The following is a 21,523-nucleotide window of genomic DNA, read 5'->3' on the forward strand; positions in this document are numbered from 1 at the left end:
GTAGGAATATATATTAATAGTGAATGTTTATTTACAAAATTAAAAAGTATTTATGACAGGATCGTTTTGAGTCTGGTGGTTGCAGTGAGTTCCGAGCTAAATCTTCCAGTAGATATTTTGGCAACGTCAGCAAAAAAACAAAACAATGCAGCCCTCCTCTGTGTGGTTTTCATTTACTCTCCCAAAGCTTTTCAAGTCACTTTCATTAGTGCATTGTGCTTCTTAGCAGGCATTAAAACAGCACCTTTTGAATACAAACAGTGTTTTTCGAAGAACTCAAATCCCCCACCCCACACAATCAGCGCTCAATCACATTTTCCCTTCGCTCTCGTCAACAAATATACCTCGTTACAGTTTTATGCTTATGATGCTTGCATTGCGAGTTTGGCTTGTGCTTGATTTTCCAGAGCTGTTATTAACTCAAACACTGCCAGCTCAGTTAAAATGGACGTCTATTATCGTCATTGGCAGTGAATGAGTTTATTAGCCTCTCTGCTTAATTTTCAGGGACCTATCAAATAAAAAGCTGTACAATTGTTATGTGAGCCAAAATGCACATTAATATCAAAAAGCCTCCATAGAAATTCTTTGCCATCCTGCTCTCGTTGCAAAGTATTTAGCATTTGAAAAGACCACCCGTGAGTTCAGGAGGGCTTTTCAGTGAGGCGTTGCTTTAGAATATTAATTGTCTTTCTCCTCTTTTTTTTTTTTTTTTTTTTTTTTTTTTCCCTGGGAAAAGCGGCGGCTCCTTTCATTGAGTCCCCAGTTCTGCATAAAGGATGCTGAAGAAATGTGAAGGAGATAAAACATTTGCATACACTCATCAATAAAAAAAAAAATTGTCCAGCTTGCTTATTTAGGTCTTAATAGTTCAAATTTTCTATTAAATTTATAATGAGTGGGTAGTGGTTAATTTTGCCTGCAAAATGTAATGTTGAGTAGTTATGGAAATTTTGGCCTGTCATCAATTTTATTATAAATGTGTTTTTCAAATTAAGCTCCACATTTTGATTGGGATTTGGAAAGAGATTTTACTCCTTGGATCCAAGCCAGCTGACTCTCACTTTTTCTGCTTCTGAGAGTTTTCATTCCATTTTTTTTTTTACAAATTTGCACTCGCTCCTGAAACAAACAATACAAGTGCATGCTGGAAAATCCTTTTTATTCCAAATCATGAGTTGCACTATTTATCAGGAGGAACTTGGACTGTGCTGCAGATGAATTTGAAACTCAATCTGCATGTCGGCAGATTGAAATAATCAATGAAGTTACGCTGCAGTGCCTCTTGCATAAATGTCTCTCATCATGGGAAGAAGCGTTTTTGTTCCAAGCCTCATTGCAGGAAGGTACAGATAAATGCACCCCACTATAAAAATCAAAATATTGTCAGCATGTTTTTTTTTTTTTTTCCTTACTGCAATAAACACATCACAATAGCCGCCCCTCCCAAAAAGCCTCTTACGGGCCCCACGGAGCCTCACCAGCTGACACGAGAGAGAGAGGAAGAAAATAAAGTGGGAGGCAAAAAGAAAACAAGGCTGCTGGGAAAACAAACACAGGCCGATTACTTGGCACTTGTCCGTTAACTCTTTCCTGGTGTATTAAAACATTGTACCAAATCACGACATCAATTTGTGTTTAATAGCATTTTCCTTTTTATTGCAAATACAGATACAAAAGATTCTTTAAAGACAGTACAAATATTTCGCAAAAGTTGAGGGTGGGGTAAGTTGATACTGAGAGGTGAAAAGAAGCAAAACATATACACTGTAGAAACCTTCCAAATGATATAATATTTTCCAGTTCTTTCAGCCTTAATTAAAGACAATTCACAAATAACACATTTTGTAAGAGCGACCACCTCAACCTCACAAAGAAAGGCAAATACATACTTCATTTAAGTAAGATAAATAAAAAACAAAGACGATTACAGCATGTACCATTTTGTATTAGTACCTCCTGGGTTTTAAAATCCAAATGAGAATGATGAGATACGCTGTGTACATTATAAAAAAAAAATAGTAAGACTAGAATGCAAAATCTTTCACAATAAAATTAAAGGAAATAAATAAATAGTATGTGGGTTTTTTTTTTAACAGGGGAAGGCTGAGGAATTGGGTTATATCAGCAGGGGACAGCCCAGAGGTCAAAGGTGACTTCCTGTAGCTGTCAAACACGAGCTGCTGGACGGTAAGTGTAATCTCAGCTGTTGGCACACACACACGGACGCAAACACACACTCGCACACACAAAAGAAGGAGAAAATGAACTGAATTGAAGGCACGGCTTGACTCTCCTCAATGTTGCTTTTCTAATGTTGCTCATACATGACATCAAAAACCATCATTAAATGTAAATTGGAATGGCACATTAAGAAAAAAAAAATGAAATACAACAGAAAGCAGACGGATTTAAAATACAAGCCTTTTCATTTTTCTCCGACAAATAACCTTCATAAACACCCTCGTGGGTTACAAACTACCAGCGTATGAAGACAAAAACCAAAAACAGTACCTACAGAAATATTAACAATCAAATCCTCACAGAGGACTTTCTCAAGTCTTTTCATCTCGTCTAAAAAATATATATCTATAAAGATTCTATCACGGTACAATAGCAAGGCACGGCGTGAGCCAATCACGAGTCCGACTCTCCTCCTCGATGACTTCAAGTGTCTGATTCAGGCGGGACGTCTCGTTGAAATAAAGTGTTTTGGGATGCATGTATTTGGCTGTACATGGGTATTGGGGTCGGGGGTTCAGGGTCTGGTGAGCTGGGTGTAAACCGGCGCCTGCTCCCAGTGCTGGGGGCTGCTTTGGGGGATGGAGGGCACCCCCGTGTTGTCGGTGATGGGCGTGTACATGGGCCTCTGGCTGGGGCTGCTCATGTAGCTGAAAGTCGAGTAGAGGCCCGAGCCTTGGCCGGCCCCCGCGTGGGTGTAGAAGGAGGTGGCGCCCCCCTGGTGGTCGCTGAAGTCGTACTGCTGCGCCCTGGAGATGGCCGGGTACGAGCTGGGGCTGTAGTGCTGCAGATTGAAGGGGCTGTAGGCCACATGCTGCGGGGAGCCCTGCTTCTCGCTGACGTGGCTCGGGCTAAGCTGCTCTGTCTTGATCTGGGTCCTGTGCTGAGCCTGACCTGCTTCGGACCCGGCGTTGCCCCCCAATGTGGTGAGGGTGTGCTGCTGTCCCTGCTGGTTCTGGCTTTTAGGCATCCAGGCCACTCCCGCTGCCGGGCTGACCGGAGCGCCGCCGCTGATGCTGTAGCTGCCGGTGTAGGCGACGGGGGTCCCCGGACCGCTGACGGAACCCGGGTAGCCGTTCGGCGGGAGGTACTGGTCGAACTCGTTGACGTCAAAGGTCTCGATGTGAGAGATGACGTCGCTGCTCAACTCGCCGATGTCCACGTCGCGGAAGTCGATGTTGAGTTGCCGCTGACTGGTACCGTCAGGGAGGGATCGGAGACCCCCTTCGCGCTTAAGGTCCATCTTGCCTGAGTTGACATCGGTTTTGGGGGTAGTGGGGGGAGTCGGGGGTCCCTGTGAACCTGGAGGATTAAGGCACATGGTTTATATGCAGCACTTGACAAGCAAGAAAAAACGCACCCACTCACAAGACTAACGCTGGACTAATTATGTTGTAAAGAAAATCGGATTGATTGCATTTTATGACATCACTAATTAGGCCCCGCCTGCTTACCATACATGCAAATGTACTGCAGTCTCTGTGCTTTAATTAAATTTTATGAAATTATTTTATTTCTTTATATTTGATTTTACTATATTTTATCATGTTTTAATTTTAAATTAAAAAAAACATGTAACAAAGTGCGGTGACACATTAATGGCATTTTAGTTTTTTTTTTAATTGAATTAATATAACCTATAAATTAACTAAATCACCAATTTCACTGTGCATATGTTAGAGCAGCTAAAAAAAATAATAATAAAGACTTCTCAACCCCGAAATTTTGAAGCCAAGCTCACCTGAGTGCTCCCCAGGAGAATGCACCTCTCCCAAACTGGAGGCTGGAGAGTCTGCTTGCTGCAGCGCTTTAAAGATGGCATTAGGAGAAATATGAGTTTGCTCGCTGCCGTCCTCCCCCTCGTTTTGTCCGTTCTTCACCGACTTCCTCCGCCTTGGCTGGTACTTGTAATCTGGATGATCCTTCTTGTGCTGCACGCGGAGGCGCTCAGCCTCCTCCACGAACGGCCGCTTCTCACCCTCATTAAGAAGTCTGTGCGTAAAAAAAGCAAGTCAATAAGTCACGAGCCTCTTTTAAAACATGGCGTAAAAATAGATGATATCAAACTTACCTCCAAAGTTTGCCCAGCGTTTTGCTGAGTTCTGCGTTGTGCAGGTGCGGGTACTGGTCAGCCAGCTTCCTCCGCGCCGCTTGAGCCCAAACCATGAAGGCGTTCATCGGTCTCTTCACGTGAGGCTTGTTTTTTGTAGATCCGTTTACGCGCACCGGCATGGGCACAAGGGTCCAGTCGTAGCCCTTGAGCACTTGAGATACGGCGTCGCGTATGCAAGCGGGGAATTTATCGTCCTCGTCCTTCTTAAATTCGCCCAGCGCCGCTTCCACTCGGAGGAGCGCGTTCTCTGACGGCCGCGTATTTTCGGTGTCGGAACCGGAGCCGGATGGGCACGGGGAGCCCGCGGAGTCCTCGGACATACTCGGGCTGGGCGCATCGGAGAGACACTTGTCTTGTTCCTCCGACATCTTCAGGTAGGGGTCGAGAAGATTCATACGAAAAACGGTTTGCTGCCAAGCTTACGCGTAAAACAGGAACCGCTGGTGACTCTTGTGAAGAAAGTTCTTCTTTAAAAACCACTTGCCAGACTAAATCTGGTCTGCAAAAAATGTCCCTTTTTTTGCGTAAAATTGATTTGGAAATAAACGTCTTTACGCAGAGTCATCCAAAGATCAGTGCGTCAATCCGCAGAAAACCCAAAACTTGTGTGGATCAAATATATGGAAAAGTTCTCCTTGCTCGTCTCCAAATAGAATCCCAGAACGCGTGAGTGCTCTGAACGGCAAAGTTGTGCGCACACTCACTTTATAAGAGCGTTACCATGGCGCGCAGGAAAGCCTGAATGTGATTGGTGGGCAGCGTGTGACGGAAACGTGAAGGAATTTGATACCATCACTTTCTCCTCTTGTGCACAAGCAAACACACGCACACACATGCGCGTGCACGCGCAAATGCACCACACGTTGCACACCAGCTGCTAACGTTAAATATCCAAAAAGAAGCCCACAGAAGAAAATTGCAATTTTCCTAAATTCACTTTATTATGCATGTTTATAATTAATTTGCCTAATATAATTGTTGTTATTGAAAATGTGTCAAGTAATAAGAAATCAATTGTACTGTTGAAGCAACTTTTAATTCTAGTACCTCATATTTACCAATAGGGGGCAACAATAGTCAGCCAGAACCCACTAAGGAGGCTCTCTCCTTGGAGGGAGGATGAAGCTCCCCAGACTGCTGCAGTGCAATAGTTGCAGTTCACAAACACTTTTTTTCCCCCTGCTGATAGATAAAATCAGATTTTTAACTAAATCTTCCAATCAGTCAATTTGCTCTTCTTCATCCAAACACTTTTTAATATGCATTGTATCTTCTAACTTTAGTGAACCTGCCTTGCACACGCCCCATTTGATTGTTTATTATGCTGAGTGGAGATGTGGAAATGTAAATCGGGCTTGGAGCTAATGTGGACAACATGTGCTACCTGAAGTTGCTTTTAATAGTTTGCAGATGTCGGGTCATTTCGGCGTGGCTGCTTGCAGATTACGCACACCCTCGAGCTTTTACTTTAACACGCGCAATGAGCATTTTTAAGATCTTTACGTTTAACACAAATAGGCTAGCTCGTCGTAGTCGCGCGCGTGCGTCGGAATGTGACGCCCGTTTGCTCGCCAGGCGTCAGAGCTGCTTGGAAAAGGCGCTGTTTACTCTCCAAAAAGTAAATACGGCTAATGGAGGTGTGCAAAGAAGAAAAGCAGAAGGAGGGAAGGGATGAAAAGAATCAGACAGGGTGGGAGTGAAGGTAAAATGTAGTTAAATAGAAGAAAACAAATCAACAAGGAATCGCGAGAACATTTTCACGTATGATGCCTCAACTGTCAAAAGTTACAAGGCTTATAAAACCCGGCGTCAGCTTAAATGACCTTCCCTCCCACAGAACGTCCATTTAAATGCAGCAACATATGGCTGAACATACTTCCTCTCATCCTCCTCCACATGCCACACAGACACCAGATCAGCTTTGATAAAAAAAAAAGAAAAGTTGCTTCCAAAGTAACTTTTTGCAGATGCGTGACTGATTAGATTTGTTTGACAACGCTTTCAAAAAAATCCGTCTGCATTTCTGCAGCGGCTATCCGAGTCAATTTATATCCCCTAATGTACCCCTTGAGGCTAATTATTGGACGTCGAGGTTGCTGGATGACAATCCCCAAGGCCAAAATGGCGGATGCTACCAAAGCTGAGAATACCAGGCGGCAAGACGGAATGACGTCTTGGGAAACTTCTCATCTTGACTTGAAGCTACAGCGTCAAAATTTGAGCAAACACTGAGAGTCAACTGCTAAACTCTCTCTGCTTTTCTTTCAGGGAGTCCCTGCAGGGCCGCTTTGCATTTTACACTCATGAAGAAGAAGACAACTGCAGCTCAGGTTTCTATTTTATGTCTTTTTTTGCTCCATTGTCAAAACTGTCAATTTTTTCATCTCATTGCTTCTAGAAAAGCCAGAAAGGTTTTCTGTCGAAAAAGCCGAGTGGCTCTTTATATGACGTGTATTGAAATACTTAGGAAATGGAGAGAATTTGAGGAAAACATCTCAAGTCTGGGTGTGTGCAGCCTTCAGATAGGTGCGATATGCCATTCTTAGAAAGTCTGACGTGATGAATGGCCGCCTCGAGCTTGCGCGCAGCTGTTCCGCCCTGATCTGAGCGTCTGAGCACCGGGTGTTTGTTGACACAACGTCATTCAGCATCTCATGTTGTTTGAACAACACTTAGAGAAGACCCGGGCAACTCCCCGTGCGGGAGGATGACACTGTTGACCATCCATCATTTCACCAAATCGTTTCTGTCTGCCTCTCGCTTTGCGTCCACAGCAATCCAAGTATTATTTTAGCGCTACCTTGTTGGAGTGAATGAGGAGTTTCATTTCAAGTGGCTTTGCTGCCATCTTGTGGTTGAAATGAGTTGAGGGCTTTCATTTGGACAAAAGTAGTGCTTATTCCCCCCTATGAGCAATTATAAACCGGCAATAATTTTGGGTACCACGAACTGAAACCAAGCGTCCCTAATTAAGTCAGCAGCATGAGTCAAACTATGAAAGCCAAATGATCACTTTATGTCTGCTCACTTTTTCCCCGGCAGCTTGACGCGCCGCTGATTAAAATAGGCGCATTAGTCGATCAAACCGCACCGTACGAGCGGTAGGGAAACCCGATCCGCTTCGGCCGAGTCCATAAAGCCACAAAGGAGTAGCGTTTCCCCTCCGAAGATATGACTTGTGCAAACAGGCCTCGCTTTAACAATAACAATGGTCTCAAGCAGCCGGGCCAAGCTAACTAATGACAGATCCACACCTTAATGTTGAGCGCTTGTTTGGGTTTAAGTGAGGGACGGCGTGCGTATGCGAGAGGGTGGTTTTGGAGGGGAAGAATGGCAGTTGTCAGCAGGTGGCTCGTGCCGCTGGAAAAGCAGCCCACGTGCGATGGAAGCGGAGATTGAAGGAGGAAAAACTCTGACGCAGCGTAACGCTACTCGAGGCCCGGCGGCGGACGATGTCCAACCATAACGGGGCGGCGCGTTGAGGCAGCTTACCGACGCTCTAATGAGGGCAACGCGGATTTTTTTGCATCACGGCCAGAAGGGTTTGATTTCCTTTTCTTTCCTCGCTGTCTACAGATCAAGCCGATGGTAACCGGAGCCCTAAAATGTTTTAATCGAGATAAGACCTGCGGGAGAAGAAGTCGCTAAAGTGTCCACTACAATTTTCAGCTTTAAATGATGAGAGAAGCTGTCATTGACCTCCAAATAAATATATTTGATACGTTTGGGCTCTCTTTTTGTCTACCAGTGAAAATGAGTAATTTTCTTTTTGTTTTTTTGTGGATAGAATTTTTTTTCTTCTTTTTATTTTACAGCAAGGATGCTAAAGCAGCAATGACAAAACCTGTCAAATATGGCAAATCCAGGTCCAGAAAGTAAAAATCATGCCATATTTTGTTTTTAGCCACAGTTGCTTGGACGAGGTTCCTGAGTAGACCTCCAATTTTCTCAAAAGCCGACAGTGCGTCTTATAATCCGGTGCGCTTATAGTGCAGAAAATACGGTACTTGGATTTGCTACTTCTTGTAGCTAAAATTGCCAATAATGAACTCACCATTTTCAATGAAAGGTACTTTATCATATTTTTTAGGGTTTTCGAAACACAAAATAACACATGACACTGTTTTGGGCTTTCTTTTTAGCTCTACAGTTTCCTGCTTTTCATGCCACTCGAGGCAGTGTGGTACCCGAATGTAGAGATTACACCGAAGTGAGTGTTTCTTTTCTTTTCTTTTTCTTGTTGTTGTTACTGTTAAATGACCTCTCAGCTGCCACTACAGAATAAATCAACAAGCTACACACAAGAAAGAAGGAGAATGTAAATATTTGAATATGAGGCAACCTGGACAAAAAGAAAGATAGATGGAACGAAAATGGAAGGCCATGATTGCCAATGGACACAAAAAAAAACCAAGAGAAGCGACAAAGGTAAGCACAGCTATGCTGTGGATTTTTCATATTGAGGAAATTTAAAAGAATTTAGTGACATTTATTAATGTATTTAAATTAAATGGGGTCATGGAAGTTGCAACACTTTGACAAGTTGACATATTTTGACATATATGTTCTATTTCAAATGAAATCCAAGTCACTTGAATTAATTTTGAATATAAAAATCCACCCCAAAAACACAAACATCCACATCAACAACACAAACATCTGTCATTTTGTATTGCATGTCGCAGAAAATGAATAAGGTAGGTTGTACAAACTTGAATCAAAATGTCCACTCTGAAACTTTGTTCACTACATTTAGACTCAGGAACATATGTAAAACTTGATTTTCTTTTATTGCATAGTTTTTTAAATCCACCCCAAAAACACAAACATCTGTCATTTTGCATTGTATGTCGCAGAAAATGAGTAAGGTAAGTTCCGCAAATGACTAAGGTAGGTTCTACAAATGAGTAAGGTAAGTTCTAGAAACTTGAGTCAAAATGTCCACTCTAAAACATTGAGGCTCAGGAACAATGTAAAACTTGATTTTCTTTTATTGCATATTTTTTTTTAAATTTAATTTCGATTTACTGATAGCGTGAGCCAGCATTATCCACGGTAGGAACTTGGCATTGGAAACTGGATGAAGTTCTGGGCGTCGTTGGGAAGTAATGAGGGATGTTGACTCTTAGGTGACGAGGGTGGGCGGATGTGACCACTAAACGAGACGCTTGCCAGGTAAACACGGCGCCATCGCCATGCCAGTGTGGTCTTGTTTGTAATGCAGTTTGGAGGCGGGACTTTGTATCGGAAGACACTGCAGATGATGACGTGGATGCGTGAGGCGATCGGATTTAATTAACTAGCAATTGTTTTGTCATTGATACCGTGCCAATGACAGCCGTCCCTCAGGGTCCCCTATAGCCCAGGCCCCTAATTTCCCGGGTTGCCTGCTCTGTCGCGCTGTCTCTGATTACAGCAATAATTGATTGTTTTGACAAAAAAAAAAATAACTGAGTTGTTGTTATGAAATTGCGCCCCCACACCACCCCTTCTCTGAAAGCCGCAAGCGAGTGGCGGAGTAGCTCAGGACCGCATGCAACAGTCAGCGCTCTGTCTATCTCATAGGCTCATTGAGTCGTGCGGTTTGGCAGGTCCGACGACGACGTAGGTGGTTCCCGGTGAAGATATGGAGGCCTGTGTGTGCCCCGGCTTAAGTATTCACTTTCGCTTAGCCATTAGGACACGCTACACATTGAAATAGTGTGAGTCGCCACGGAAAGTGGCCAGTCTGAGTCTTTTTGGCGTTTGTCCTGCAAACTCAAATTTAATATTCTAATAAGAGAACTCTTTTGGCTGAGCTAATACAAATAGGCCGGATAAGTACTCGCTCTAGCCCGTTCACGAACAGGCCTCGGTTATTGGGTACGTCCAGCTAAACATATACAGTAATGAGCGCGGCTCGATATCAAAGGCCCACGTGGATTTTAAATGTTGGCAATACGTGATGTTTGCTTGGATTGACCGCTTTTTAATCAACTCATTTGGGTTCTGTACATAGTGTTAATGCAGAGGCAAAACATAAGCTAAAACCTTTTGACGTCGGTCTGGGTAATACGGATTATGGGGGAGCTTAGACAACTTCCCAGAAGACACACGGCGCCCTGAAGGTGTTTTATCGCACAGGCGCCCTTTGTGCGACACCCGTGCCGTCTTTCAGGTTGATCTGAGGAAAGAGGTCAAGTTGTCGATGTGGTTCTGCTTCCTTCTATTCGACTCGAAGCCTTTTTTTGAAAGTATCCATTGAATATTCATTTTTTGTCATTTTGGTATACTTTTAAAATATGATGGCGCCAAAGACTGAATGTTATCCGCTGATAATATCTTATAGTTGCATAATATAAAGAGCTTCATTCACGGGAGTAGTTTAGTTTTCCCTTTGCAAAGATATTTTTCAGTTTATTTCCAATGTTTACCTTCTTCCCTCCTGATGGTAAAGTATGCAGCCTATTAACAGTGTGGTTAAGTAGCTGGAGAGTTGGTATTAATTCAGAGTACTCTGACGCGCCGCCAGCCTCGTCCTGTGACGTGATGCGATGCGCCGTTGAAAATCCCGCACTTCAATGGCGGCCCCTCGCTAGGTGCCAAGTGATTTTTATCTCTGGCTAAACAGTCACCCTTCCAATCGGAGCTCTCTTAGGAGCATATGAATACACTTTACACTCACGCGAAGGAAAACAGGTAACTTGAGAGCAGGCTTGGAGCGAGAGCAGAGCCTGCAGGTAAAAAAGGGCTGCAGTGTGTCAGCGTACGTGCTTGTGTGCAGGGTGTCACTGTAGACTTGTTCACACTCACCGTGTGTCTGCGTTCCAGTAGAACTTTCAAGTTGGACGCCCCGAATGTTGGCGAGTAGATTTAATGCAACTATAGTGCTTGTTGCAAATTTTGGAGAGTAGTGCTAGTTGAGAAAATATGTAATTTATTTTTTTATTCAACGGAAAGAATTGTAATTGCCTATAGGTGCCAGAAGATGGCGGCAAAGCGCACATTGTTTTTCAGAATAATACTCCTGAACTCACTTCAACATAGTTATTTGTTAAATGCCAAAGCACTGCTTTTGTCGAAATAAATCTCACATATGCATAGTCACAAGATGCTAGAAAAAAATCGGAAAAACAACAAAACCCGTTATGTTAGCTTCTCGCCATCAGTCAGTTGGCTAATTTCCATCTCTAGTTTATACATGTGCCAAAAATTACATACACATTTTACAATATTAGAAACCAAAAATCTCATTGGAAATTTTGGTTTGAAAGTTGAATCCAACGTGCTAGTTTGTCAATCTTCTGGCTCCACATCAGATGAAAACATAGTTAGGAACTGCCTCTATATACTTTATTTTAACCTTTATGCACTAAGATTGTTAATGGGGCCAATCTGACCTTTTTCATTGACACGTGGGAGCTGCTCAGGGCGACAGGAGTTTTCTTTTCTCCGTAGCGCCGTAACAGAGGAACGTTAAACGCCTTGTTCTAAGATAACAAAGGCAGAGACGGTGTTTCTGTTCGCAGCCCTAATGCGAGGTCAGCTTTCACCATATTTGTCAGATATACGTACATAAATCACAGCGCATTGCAAAGTTGTATAAAATCCTTTTTTCAACGCGTTGAGTATTTTGCTTTGTGCGACATGGAAAGTGGAAAGTTTATGACGGCTTAAAAAACATTATTGAGGCCCAAAGGAGAATTTATTGCAAAGCTTCTACTAAATCATTTCAGACAGACAAATATACAAATACAGCCCGAGAATTGTTGTAGTGTGTGTCATTTTCTTGATTTTCGATACCAGTGCCGATTAATCATAGCCTTAATTAATCGTGGCTATTTTTCAACTTCAGCACTTTTGTTTAATTGCGCGTGTGGAAAAAAGAGAGCAATGGAAGGCTGCCTAGCATGGAAATTTTGTGTCTGGAGTGAAAACCACCAATGTTTCAATTGCGGACAAGGTGAGACGAAGCGTGTCAAAAACCTCTCCTCATCAACTTCCATTTATTTTATTTCAGATTTATATTTTTACATGCACGCGCGCAGAAATCCGTAGTCATATATCTCTGTCTTTCATTCACTCTCCTTCTTTCAACACTCCTGTTTATTTTATTTTATTTTTTTGGGGGGTGGGGGGAGGGCAAGCCTTCCAGGTAGCGTCACACTCATAATATTTGGAGTGGAGGGCAATTTATTTTCTTTTTATTAAACGCTGATTAATATGCAGCGTCGGGAGCGACTAATGCTGCGGGGTTTCGTTCCCTCGAGCCCGCCTCGTTCTCTGAGGTGGGACCTGCCCGCAAATGGGCTGGACATTTACATAAGTCTGGTTTGGATGAATCGAAAAGAACTCATTTTCCATGTTCCTTCTTCCACTCTCTTCTACTGTCAAGTTCTTTCTTGGCTCCGAGATCTTGGAATTGTCAAGGCGGGAATGTACTAATTGCTCCGCTTTTGGGATTTGGCATAAAGTCCCCGTGTGGTTTCTATTAATTAGCCAGCATTAAATACGTGATGGACGACAAGGGAGGAAGTTGAGCACGACGTTAACAATGCCGGCGATCTCTTGATTATTTCAACCCGCTTCCTTCTTTCCAAGCTCGAACATTTCTTAGATGAGGACCCGGTAGGCAGAAATGACTCAGGTCGTCACCGTCACGTGAAAGCTGTCCTGGAACAACTTTGTAAGCGTAGAACATGCTGTTTAAAAAGGCCTCAGAGAGATGCCCTGTCATTTCCTGCTGGAAAAGCTGATCAATCATAGCTCAAGGAGAAAAGATGGCGGCTTTGGCAGGTCCGAGAAGAATGTTGAGATAAATGCAAATTTGGAATTGTATTTAATGGAATGTTTGAATACACTAAAAAGATAACAAATACGTATAAAATGCTTGGGAGATTTCTAAGGTTTGACAAGATGCATGATTGTGTACAGACTAGGAACACATTTTTTTTCTTCTACATTTAAAACAACACCTCGCGCCAGCAGCTCTCCATTTCCACCCGCTTGTCATTTATCAAGCGAGCACCATCATAAGCGTTTAGGCTGAACACAGAGCAGGCCACAGTAGCACCGAGAAGGACTGGCAATCCAAATGAGCCTCTAACGAAGATCAGTTTATTTCCACAAGGAGGAATTATTTGATTTGTTTTGAGTTAGAAGCATGGTCACGTGTCAAATGAAACTCTTACCTCAAGGCACCATTGTATAGTATTTTGGAGCACATTGTGACACATTGACACTTAGGGGGCCTTCATGGTTGCTGTCAAGCGTCATACATAAAAAATTATTATGGAACTACTATAGAATTTTTTTGTTTAAGAAAAGGAAAATGTATTCCCGTCTTTTGCTTTATGGGCTTTTAAGAAGTTTCCCATGGGTGGCATTCATTTCTGTGCTTTATTTGTGGAAAATCTATTCTTACTTCACAAATCAAGATGGACCTTTTTAGTCCTGCTTTGCCTTCAGTCAATCTTGGTCCACTTTCACAGTCTTTCTTCAGGGTACTTTACTGTGGCTAGTCGGTTGATAGAGCCAACATCAATCCCCAAATTTCCACCTTCTTTTTTTTTTTTTTTTTTTCGACGTGATGGACATTCAACAAGTGGAATAATAAGCAGTGGAAGCATGCTCGGAGGGCAGTGTTTCACCAAAGCCAAGCCAATGTGTCATGTTCTGGCAACAAAAGCCAATCTGCTTCTGGCTCGCGCTCTGTCTGTCATTCCTCAAAACCTGGAGTGGTGGGAGGTGTAAAACATGATTTTCACACTCAGCCGCAGCACTTAGGACGTTTAAAGAGTGGCGATAAATCAGGACACACTTGTGCCATCCCCCCAAAATGTCATGTTGTCGTATTTAATTTTGAGAAAGATAGTTACTGAATCTGCTGAAAGGTTCTTAGGGTCAATTTAGGGACAAGCCCTTGACTTCCTTTAGAAGGAATATGTGGTTACTTTGTTGCCATCTGCTTCAGTTTTGAAATTGTGTCTTTAGGAACATAAATCATATCCACAAGGAAGTGTTCACATGATTTAAGAGGTATTTGGTGGTGGGGGGGGAAGATTCTTTAAACAGTGGCCTTCCTTCTATTGCCTTAAATTGTGTTCCCTTCAGAGGAGTATGACTCAGCATTCTTCTTGGAACTCCAAATGTTCTCCCTCCATGTGAACATACATCCATGTTGACCAGCCAAGATGTTTCCTTGAAAGAATTCAATTCCTGCTGTGCTTTCCTTGAGCTGATGGCTCTATCAGAAGTTTTGGGGACACCGCGGTTTGTGGCTCGGCATGCGTGCTTCTGGATGAATATCTGTTCTCAGAGTTGCCTCCCGCGGAGAACTCTGGCGCTCGGCCGTTACCAGGCTGCCAATCACGATGCTCTCATCCGGAGCCAGACGGGGACCGAAGCCAATCAGAATCCCAATTCATTTCCTGAGGGGAAATAGTTGTGGTAATGGTGGAGTTGTGGGCATGTATACTGACAACACAGACTGTATGAATGAACTGGACAGGCTTTCTGTGTTTTGTTGAGGGAATGCATTAAACTTGTCCTCTTGAATAGAGGACGATGGTGAAATTAAGGTTAGAGGATGTCTTCTTCAGGTTATGGCCTGTGTCTATCCTTTACAAATAATAATAATAATAATTGAGGGAACATTTTGTTAAATTTCCCTCAGGAAGTGATTGATTAGAAAAATAAAGATTAGACGCAAAGTGGTCTTTTAATTTGCCATCTCATGTTCATCAGTCACGGAATGAAACTAAGTGTGGCGCCATGGTGAATCCACGCCAGTGATGTGTCGTGCTTTGTATTAATCACATCCACATCTTGTAATGAAATATAATTTGGACTGGCAAGCAGATGGACCACCGGGGACCTCATTATGTCTCCCCTACTTTTTCTTTATTGGGTACTGGATTTCCCCAGTCACCTGTTTTTCTTTTTGACTTCCTGTAAAAGTCTCATACGACTAGATAGTGCATAGATGTTTGAGGACAGGGAAAGAAAACTGCAAAATCCAGCTGAAGCTGCCTAGCCAAGAGATAATTGTTTCCATATTATTTAATGAATCACAGCCATTTCTCTCTCTCTGTCCATTGGCTTGTCCATTTTTTTTTCACTTCCATGTCTTGACATGATTAATTTCACCCCACTTTGACATTAATGTGGGTGAACATTATCCACAACATGAATAACAAGTGTGATATCTGTGATTTGTAACCAATAACTCTCAGGCAGCTCTTTTCATTTTCTACACACACATTTGATGTAGTCAAGCTCACCACACAGTATGAGCTGTTCTATAATAATAATTTTTTATGGTACATGAGGGCACACTTCAGAGTCATTCAGGCATTCTACATGCGTGTACCGAATGGGCAATTTTAGCTGGAGTGCCGCTCTATTAGTACAGATTTTTTAGGGTTTGGCATGCATTTATTTTCCCCTCCTGTGGTGAGAACAGAATGGGACAGCTCCCCTCGGCCAATTTGTGTGGTTCTGTTCCTGTCCCATGAATTAAGGTTGAAAATAGAGGTCCTAATGGGCTCGGCTCGGGGACCAGATGTCTGGGTCTGTTGGGTTTTTGTGGTGGTAGAAGTAGGAGTGGGGGGCACAAAATAACAGGTGAAGGCAAAAATGCTTTTTCCATTTCGTTTTCTGCTTTGTGGTGGAATAATGATTGAAAAGATTCACCATTGATGTTTTGCTTGCCAAAGCAGGTGTTTAAGCTTTGGTTCCATGTGTTCTCATCACATTTTTTTGATTGGTTGAGCTCACTTCTGGATTGAATTCTTGGCCCCAGGGGTCGCGGTTTCGGGTTGAGCCGGAGGAAAAGACTCTGCCAGAATTTGCATTACTCCATCTGTCAGACCTCAGACACTGTGTTTGCAATTCCACACATTCAGTGGAGATAGGTGAGGGAGAGATGGCAGGCAGGGCTAAGAATGGAACAAGATCAGCACTTTTGGACCAGGAACCTTGAACGGGGGAATGATTCATGATTCAGCAAGAGAACCAGAGCTGGATGGATGATGGCTAAAATGATTATGATGAGGAGGAAATGAATCAGCAGCTAGCAAAGGAAAAGGTTAGACAACTGTAGAAGAAGCCCAGAAAGGGGTGCACATGTTGGGCAACGAAAGAGAGACCCCCACAACCAAAACTTATTCAGTTCCTTTTCCATTCGTGAATTCCCGTTGTTGCATTTTGTGCAGACAACACGGGTTCGATTCCCAGCCGTCGGCCCACCAAGCCAGGATAAATGGCTGGGTTTCATCAGGAAGGGCACCTGGCTTCAAAATGGTGCCAAACAAATCATGTGGTGGCAACTCCTGATTGGGAGGAGCTGAGATTGAACGACTAGATCAAATTAAGAACCATAGCTTTGATTGTTCTACCATTTCCGCATTTTAGAGAGTTGCTCCAAGCCACCTAGACCAGACTAGCATTTTTCCAACAATAACTTTTTTTTTTTTAACTGCAGACTGCATAGGACCATAGGCCAAGTTCTTCCAGATATGGCCACCATGAGGGAATGTGTGTGTGATACATACACACATCAGTTGGAGCACATGTCCTCTTCAATAATTGTCTCTCCCAGCACTTAGTCATATCCATAGTTGCCTGGAGACGGCTAAGTTTAGTAACCTCAAAATTGGTTGAAAACAAAATAATCTGGGTGCAGTGCTGTTTTTGGATGTGCAAGTTTCTTTATTTCTGACACTGCACATTCCAGCTGGATAACAGGTTTTAACCGGTTATTATTATGCAGTATTGCGTTTCAGTCTCTTCGCCCTGTGTTCTGGTCCTCCGGCTCTGTGCAGCCTGGAGGATTTCATTCCAAAACATAGCAGAGCCATTCCAAAACATCACCTGATCATCATTGCTGGCGATTTCAAATATACTGGCATTTACGTCATCCAGATTATGCTTCATCATTTTGATAGAACCTTTGGGCCATATAGCCTTTGCAATCAATAGGATTCTCAAACCTTGACTGAAGTGGATACGACAGCCTGAGGCCAAATTCTTAACTGGTGTCCTGTTGCTTTGTGCAGTGGGCAATAAAGTAGCAGTAAGCAGCAGAGGGTCTTTACTTGTTCACCCCGTCTGTTTGATCTATCACGTGTGCAACACATTGTCCTCCTGCCCACCCCACACGGCACGGAACCCCCCCCACTACTGTATCGCCTTAGGTGAAAAGTCATGAGTGCAGTACCAAAGGTAGCCACATAGCGAGAAGAGCGAGGGGTGGTTGTGATAAGTCAGTTCATTTCTGCAATGATGGACAGCAGACGACTTTGTGGTGGGCCATGTTTGGGCCCACGGGCCATCTTTTTCCACTGATATAACAATATTGAGTAAAATGGACTCGGACAACATTTAATTAAGATACTAGAACACCTCTGGTATCTGTAGAAAGGCTTCATCGGTTTTTGCTGCATACATGACCATTTAGCTAGTTGTAATTGGAGCACAGGTAGACACTGTGTGTCATTTTGTCCTAATCTCCTCTCGGGCAATTCAGCCCAAAACAGCCCCCATAGACCCCGCTTGACCCTACGCCTTGGCTGCAATTACAAAGTTGTGCGACGCACACACATACACACACATCACCAAACCTGTCCAAATTCATCCTGTGGTGGACAGATACCAGGACCTCCGTGGGCGTATGTTTCCAGAGGAGATGTGACCTTAATTGCTTAAGTCTTAAATTATCTTTAATTGTGCACACTGTGTTGCTTTATGGTAATGGGAGGGGGGGGGGGGGGACTGGTGTGTGTGTGTGTGTGTGAGGGGGGGGTCACATTGAGCTATAGTTACAGCAGGAAGCAGGGCAGCGAAAGGCCATGTAGTCACCTCCAGCTGAGTCCACACACTCAGACCAGCTTGAGTAGCACGCAAATTTGTCATTTACGTGTTCTCAAGTCATTTTTTTTCATTGAGCTCAGAATTTCTTGGGGACCTTCTCAGCCTCTTCTTCTTGGTATTAACTCTCAAGTCTCTTTCAGTAGACCTCAGTGCTGCTATGTTTTATCAGCACGTAGTTTGATAGGCGGTCCGTCGATACCACTTTGTCATCCCTCCTGGATTTGACACAGGTGGGCGTAATACAACTGCAGCTGTCAGCCTGACAGTACCTCAGTGTCAACACATCAGCATAACACCCCGAGCCCCCCATCCTATCCTTCATCGTGTCTTTTTATGTCCAAAGCCGTCCGGGGCCGGGCGACGACAGCGAGAGGTCGCAGCTTGACCGTCATTAAACTGTCAGAGGTCAAAGTGGAAGCAAGAACCTGACGTGTTCATCGATGTAAACCTGCTTTCATCATTGAGTGGAAAGACGGGGGGAATATAATTTTGAATAAATTAGTTTCCTATAGATTATATAGAATATCCGAACCTCTGAGCAAAACAGTGCGGCTTTATGTATTCTGTATGTTTTTAAAGAAGTGTTTATTTTGTATGAATTATTTCATTTGAAGCGGCGAGTGGAAGCTTTCCAGGCGCACCTGTGAGGAATGCAACATACCATGAAACTCAAAAGCTATCACAGGCAAACCCACGTCAGGGAATATTTACTGAAATGGTTTCTATTGACAAACTTAACCTGGATGGATGGGAGAGGCACTTCATGTAAAATATAGCATGTTGCCAGCTACATTTCTGTGGCTTCTACATGCGTCTCGATGTGTGTGTGTGTGTTGATGCACTTGCAGCTGGATTTTTTTTGCAGCCCGGCCACTCGTCTTATGTGTGGTCCTTCTGTAAACATGTCAACAGTGCTACATGCGTGCAATATAAGCTTGTGCACATCAGCAACATGCGACCAAGCGTGCAAATATAGTTTATGATTCGGGTGTTGCACATATGTTTGGTTCGTAAAGGATATGAATCAGTTTGACGTGGATCAACATTTAGCGAAATGTGCGGACGAGAGGAAGTGCAGATGAAAATTGAATTGAAATCATTTCTTAGTCGCGCAACATTTGCGTGCATTTATAAGACGGTTCATAAATTTAGCATGTCTGTTTCCAGTCAACCATCAAGTTGCGCTGGTTACCAAATGTAAAAATAACTCCTATAGCTCAATGTAATGTTTAATTCTGTGGCAATGGATTATTGGAATACAGCGGGCTAATGATTACTATTTGCGAAAGTTTTTTTAAACGAAACAGCATTATTATTATTTCACCTGTTTTATTCTTAATCCTTCAACGCAATATTAATCCCATGACCATCTTTTGACTAGTTCTGGCACTTAAAATATATTCTTGCAAAATGTGTTTCATTGCCACTACAGCAGTGGACTATTTTTTTGCAAGTTTGATTGAAAGCGATAGATAGCTTACATTTTGAAATGCGATTATATAAAGGTATAATTGCTCCACAGTGTTGACTGATTTGTATGTTATGCTTGACTCTGATTGCAGCACTAAATCAATCAAAATAATCAAGCAATCTGTCATTATTTGTCCTTAACAAAGCACAGACACACATCGTGTGTTTTTCTTTGGGGAGTAAACCATTTATTTAAGTTCATTTAAATTTATAAGAATCGACTGAATGGAAATCTTTTTCTTCGACCCCTCCCCCTACCTTCCCCCTTTTTGGCGGGGGGGAGTTTTATGGCTAGAAAAACAGCATTTGTGGTTTTGACGGTCGAGGTTTGATGCAAACGGCTTTGGAACCTTTTATGCGACCTGGCGTCCAGGAGACTAAAGAAAATATTTTGCTTTCCACCCTTTTTGAGCCATTTAGCCTCTGCTAGGGGAAAAGGAGAGAGGGTCTGAAGAAAAAAAAAATTGTGGATAGAAAGAGAGAGGGGGGAGAAAAACTCTCCAAGGTCAAATGTCCTGAGTCGGATGGCTGCCAGATCTCCTCCACGACCACTTTACTTGCACGCAGGTATACATAAAACATATCGTTCGCAAATGATTATATTTGTCTTCATTTCACTGTTGCTATGCAGAAATACCCAAATGAAGTGTGTGGTGATAGTAGCGAACAAGCATTTCCAATCTTGCTTTGCTTCCATTGGCTTTACGCTCATTAAGGACTTTAATCTGTGATTTAGCATGATGTCATACATGCAGTTCTCGTCCTCCTGTGGGCAATTAGGATGCATTGTGGGGTAGCTTAATGTAAAGTCCATTACTTGAGATCGAGGCCTGATTACATTCAGGTCGCGCTCGGCCACACAGAGGACACGCTTCCACGGCCTGCACGGCGAGGTGGCCGGTGATCCTGACTGGTTCACTGTACGCCGGTGGTCTCGTGTCACTCAGACCGCCTACCCAAAACGTTACACATAGCTGGGGGGTTATTTTACCAAATAACAGATGTTGAGGATAAAATGGTGAAAAATGTACCCCTGAAAATGTATCCTCTTATTACATTTACAACATTTTTTGTTCATGCTTTAAAAAGTCAGGCACATGCTTTTCAAGCTGATGTTGCTTAAAGTGGACACTTCAAATAAACATAGCAAAAATTCAATGTGTCCTGCTAAAGTGCTGAGACGCAAACACATAGACATATCTTGCAGTACAGTCACTTTAACTCAAATGCTAATGCTAACATTAAAACTGGACTTAAAAAGTGCTATTTTTAGCTATATTTATTGCCTTTTCAATATTCTCTTTGACTGAACAGTCGGCGTCAGTCCATCAGGTCGACACTGCGCTTTCCTCTTTGTTTGCTTGCATTTGACGTGCAAAGTGGTCTGCGGTTAATTCGCATCGTTCGCGTACATATTGGTACGTTGTCTCCGATTGTTTACACCGGGACATCTTTTACACTGCGGAGACGTTAGCCATGCACGCCGTTTCTCTTTGGCGCCAACGGTCCTGCTTGTCTGTAAACAAACGGATTTGCAAGCGGCGAGATGTATGGGTTTGACACCCATCCCTCGAGTTTGTAAAGCTTTTAGTCACTCAGTCTTCGTGTATATGTGGCTAGCCGGCACATCATACTTAATACAAAAACATAGCAGGAGGCTCTTTCTAACCGCAGCTACTTCTGATTGCCAATGGAGAGTGTTACAACACACTTCCAAGTCAGTGTGCATGTACGTGTTCGCTGATGCATATGTGTGTGTCCATGACATCATAATTACCTGCAGCTCCCTCAGGAGCAACATTGCCATGTGGGTGACCTAAGCAGTGACCTCATCTGTGACATCACAGC

The 21,523-nt window shown here is 43.1% G+C and overlaps 2 protein-coding genes across 9 annotated transcripts in view; one reads left to right on the forward strand and one right to left on the reverse strand.

Annotated features, from left to right (window-relative positions):
* The window catches only part of LOC148382403 (bone morphogenetic protein 4-like), a 120,472-nt gene that overhangs the window by 25,043 nt on the left and 73,906 nt on the right, over positions 1-21,523 (forward strand). For 7 of the 8 annotated variants that reach the window (XM_088359060.1, XM_088359059.1, XM_088359057.1 and 4 more), the window contains 4 exons: positions 2,100-2,190; positions 6,623-6,684; positions 8,497-8,564; positions 8,635-8,782. The gene's annotated coding sequence lies outside the window, so the exon portion shown is untranslated. Of the gene's footprint in view, positions 1-2,099; positions 2,191-6,622; positions 6,685-8,258; positions 8,360-8,496; positions 8,565-8,634; positions 8,783-21,523 lie in introns of those variants that run through there. The other variant, XR_015853870.1, reaches the window with a different exon arrangement.
* On the reverse strand, positions 1,632-5,025 carry LOC148382405 (transcription factor Sox-9-A-like). Its single transcript, XM_088359056.1, has 3 exons — positions 4,313-5,025; positions 3,983-4,233; positions 1,632-3,543 (listed from the first exon to the last, which is right to left on the reverse strand). The coding sequence occupies exons 1-3, from the start codon at positions 4,747-4,749 to the stop codon at positions 2,759-2,761; spliced, it is 1,473 nt and encodes a 490-aa protein (XP_088215182.1). The 5' UTR covers positions 4,750-5,025; the 3' UTR covers positions 1,632-2,758.

This window comes from Syngnathus floridae, chromosome 18, assembly GCF_059516105.1.
Source record: "Syngnathus floridae isolate MCC-2025c chromosome 18, RoL_Sflo_1.0, whole genome shotgun sequence".
Taxonomy (NCBI): domain Eukaryota; kingdom Metazoa; phylum Chordata; class Actinopteri; order Syngnathiformes; family Syngnathidae; genus Syngnathus; species Syngnathus floridae.

Excerpts from the sequence above, each read along its gene's own strand:
- LOC148382405 (XM_088359056.1), bottom strand. The coding sequence starts at position 4,749 with ATGAATCTTCTCGACCCCTACCTGAAGATGTCGGAGGAACAAGACAAG. Across the intron at positions 4,234-4,312 it reads ACGCTGGGCAAACTTTGGAG|ACTTCTTAATGAGGGTGAGA; the intron begins GTAAGTTTGATA and ends TTTTACGCACAG. Across the intron at positions 3,544-3,982 it reads TTCTCCTGGGGAGCACTCAG|GTTCACAGGGACCCCCGACT; the intron begins GTGAGCTTGGCT and ends TTAATCCTCCAG.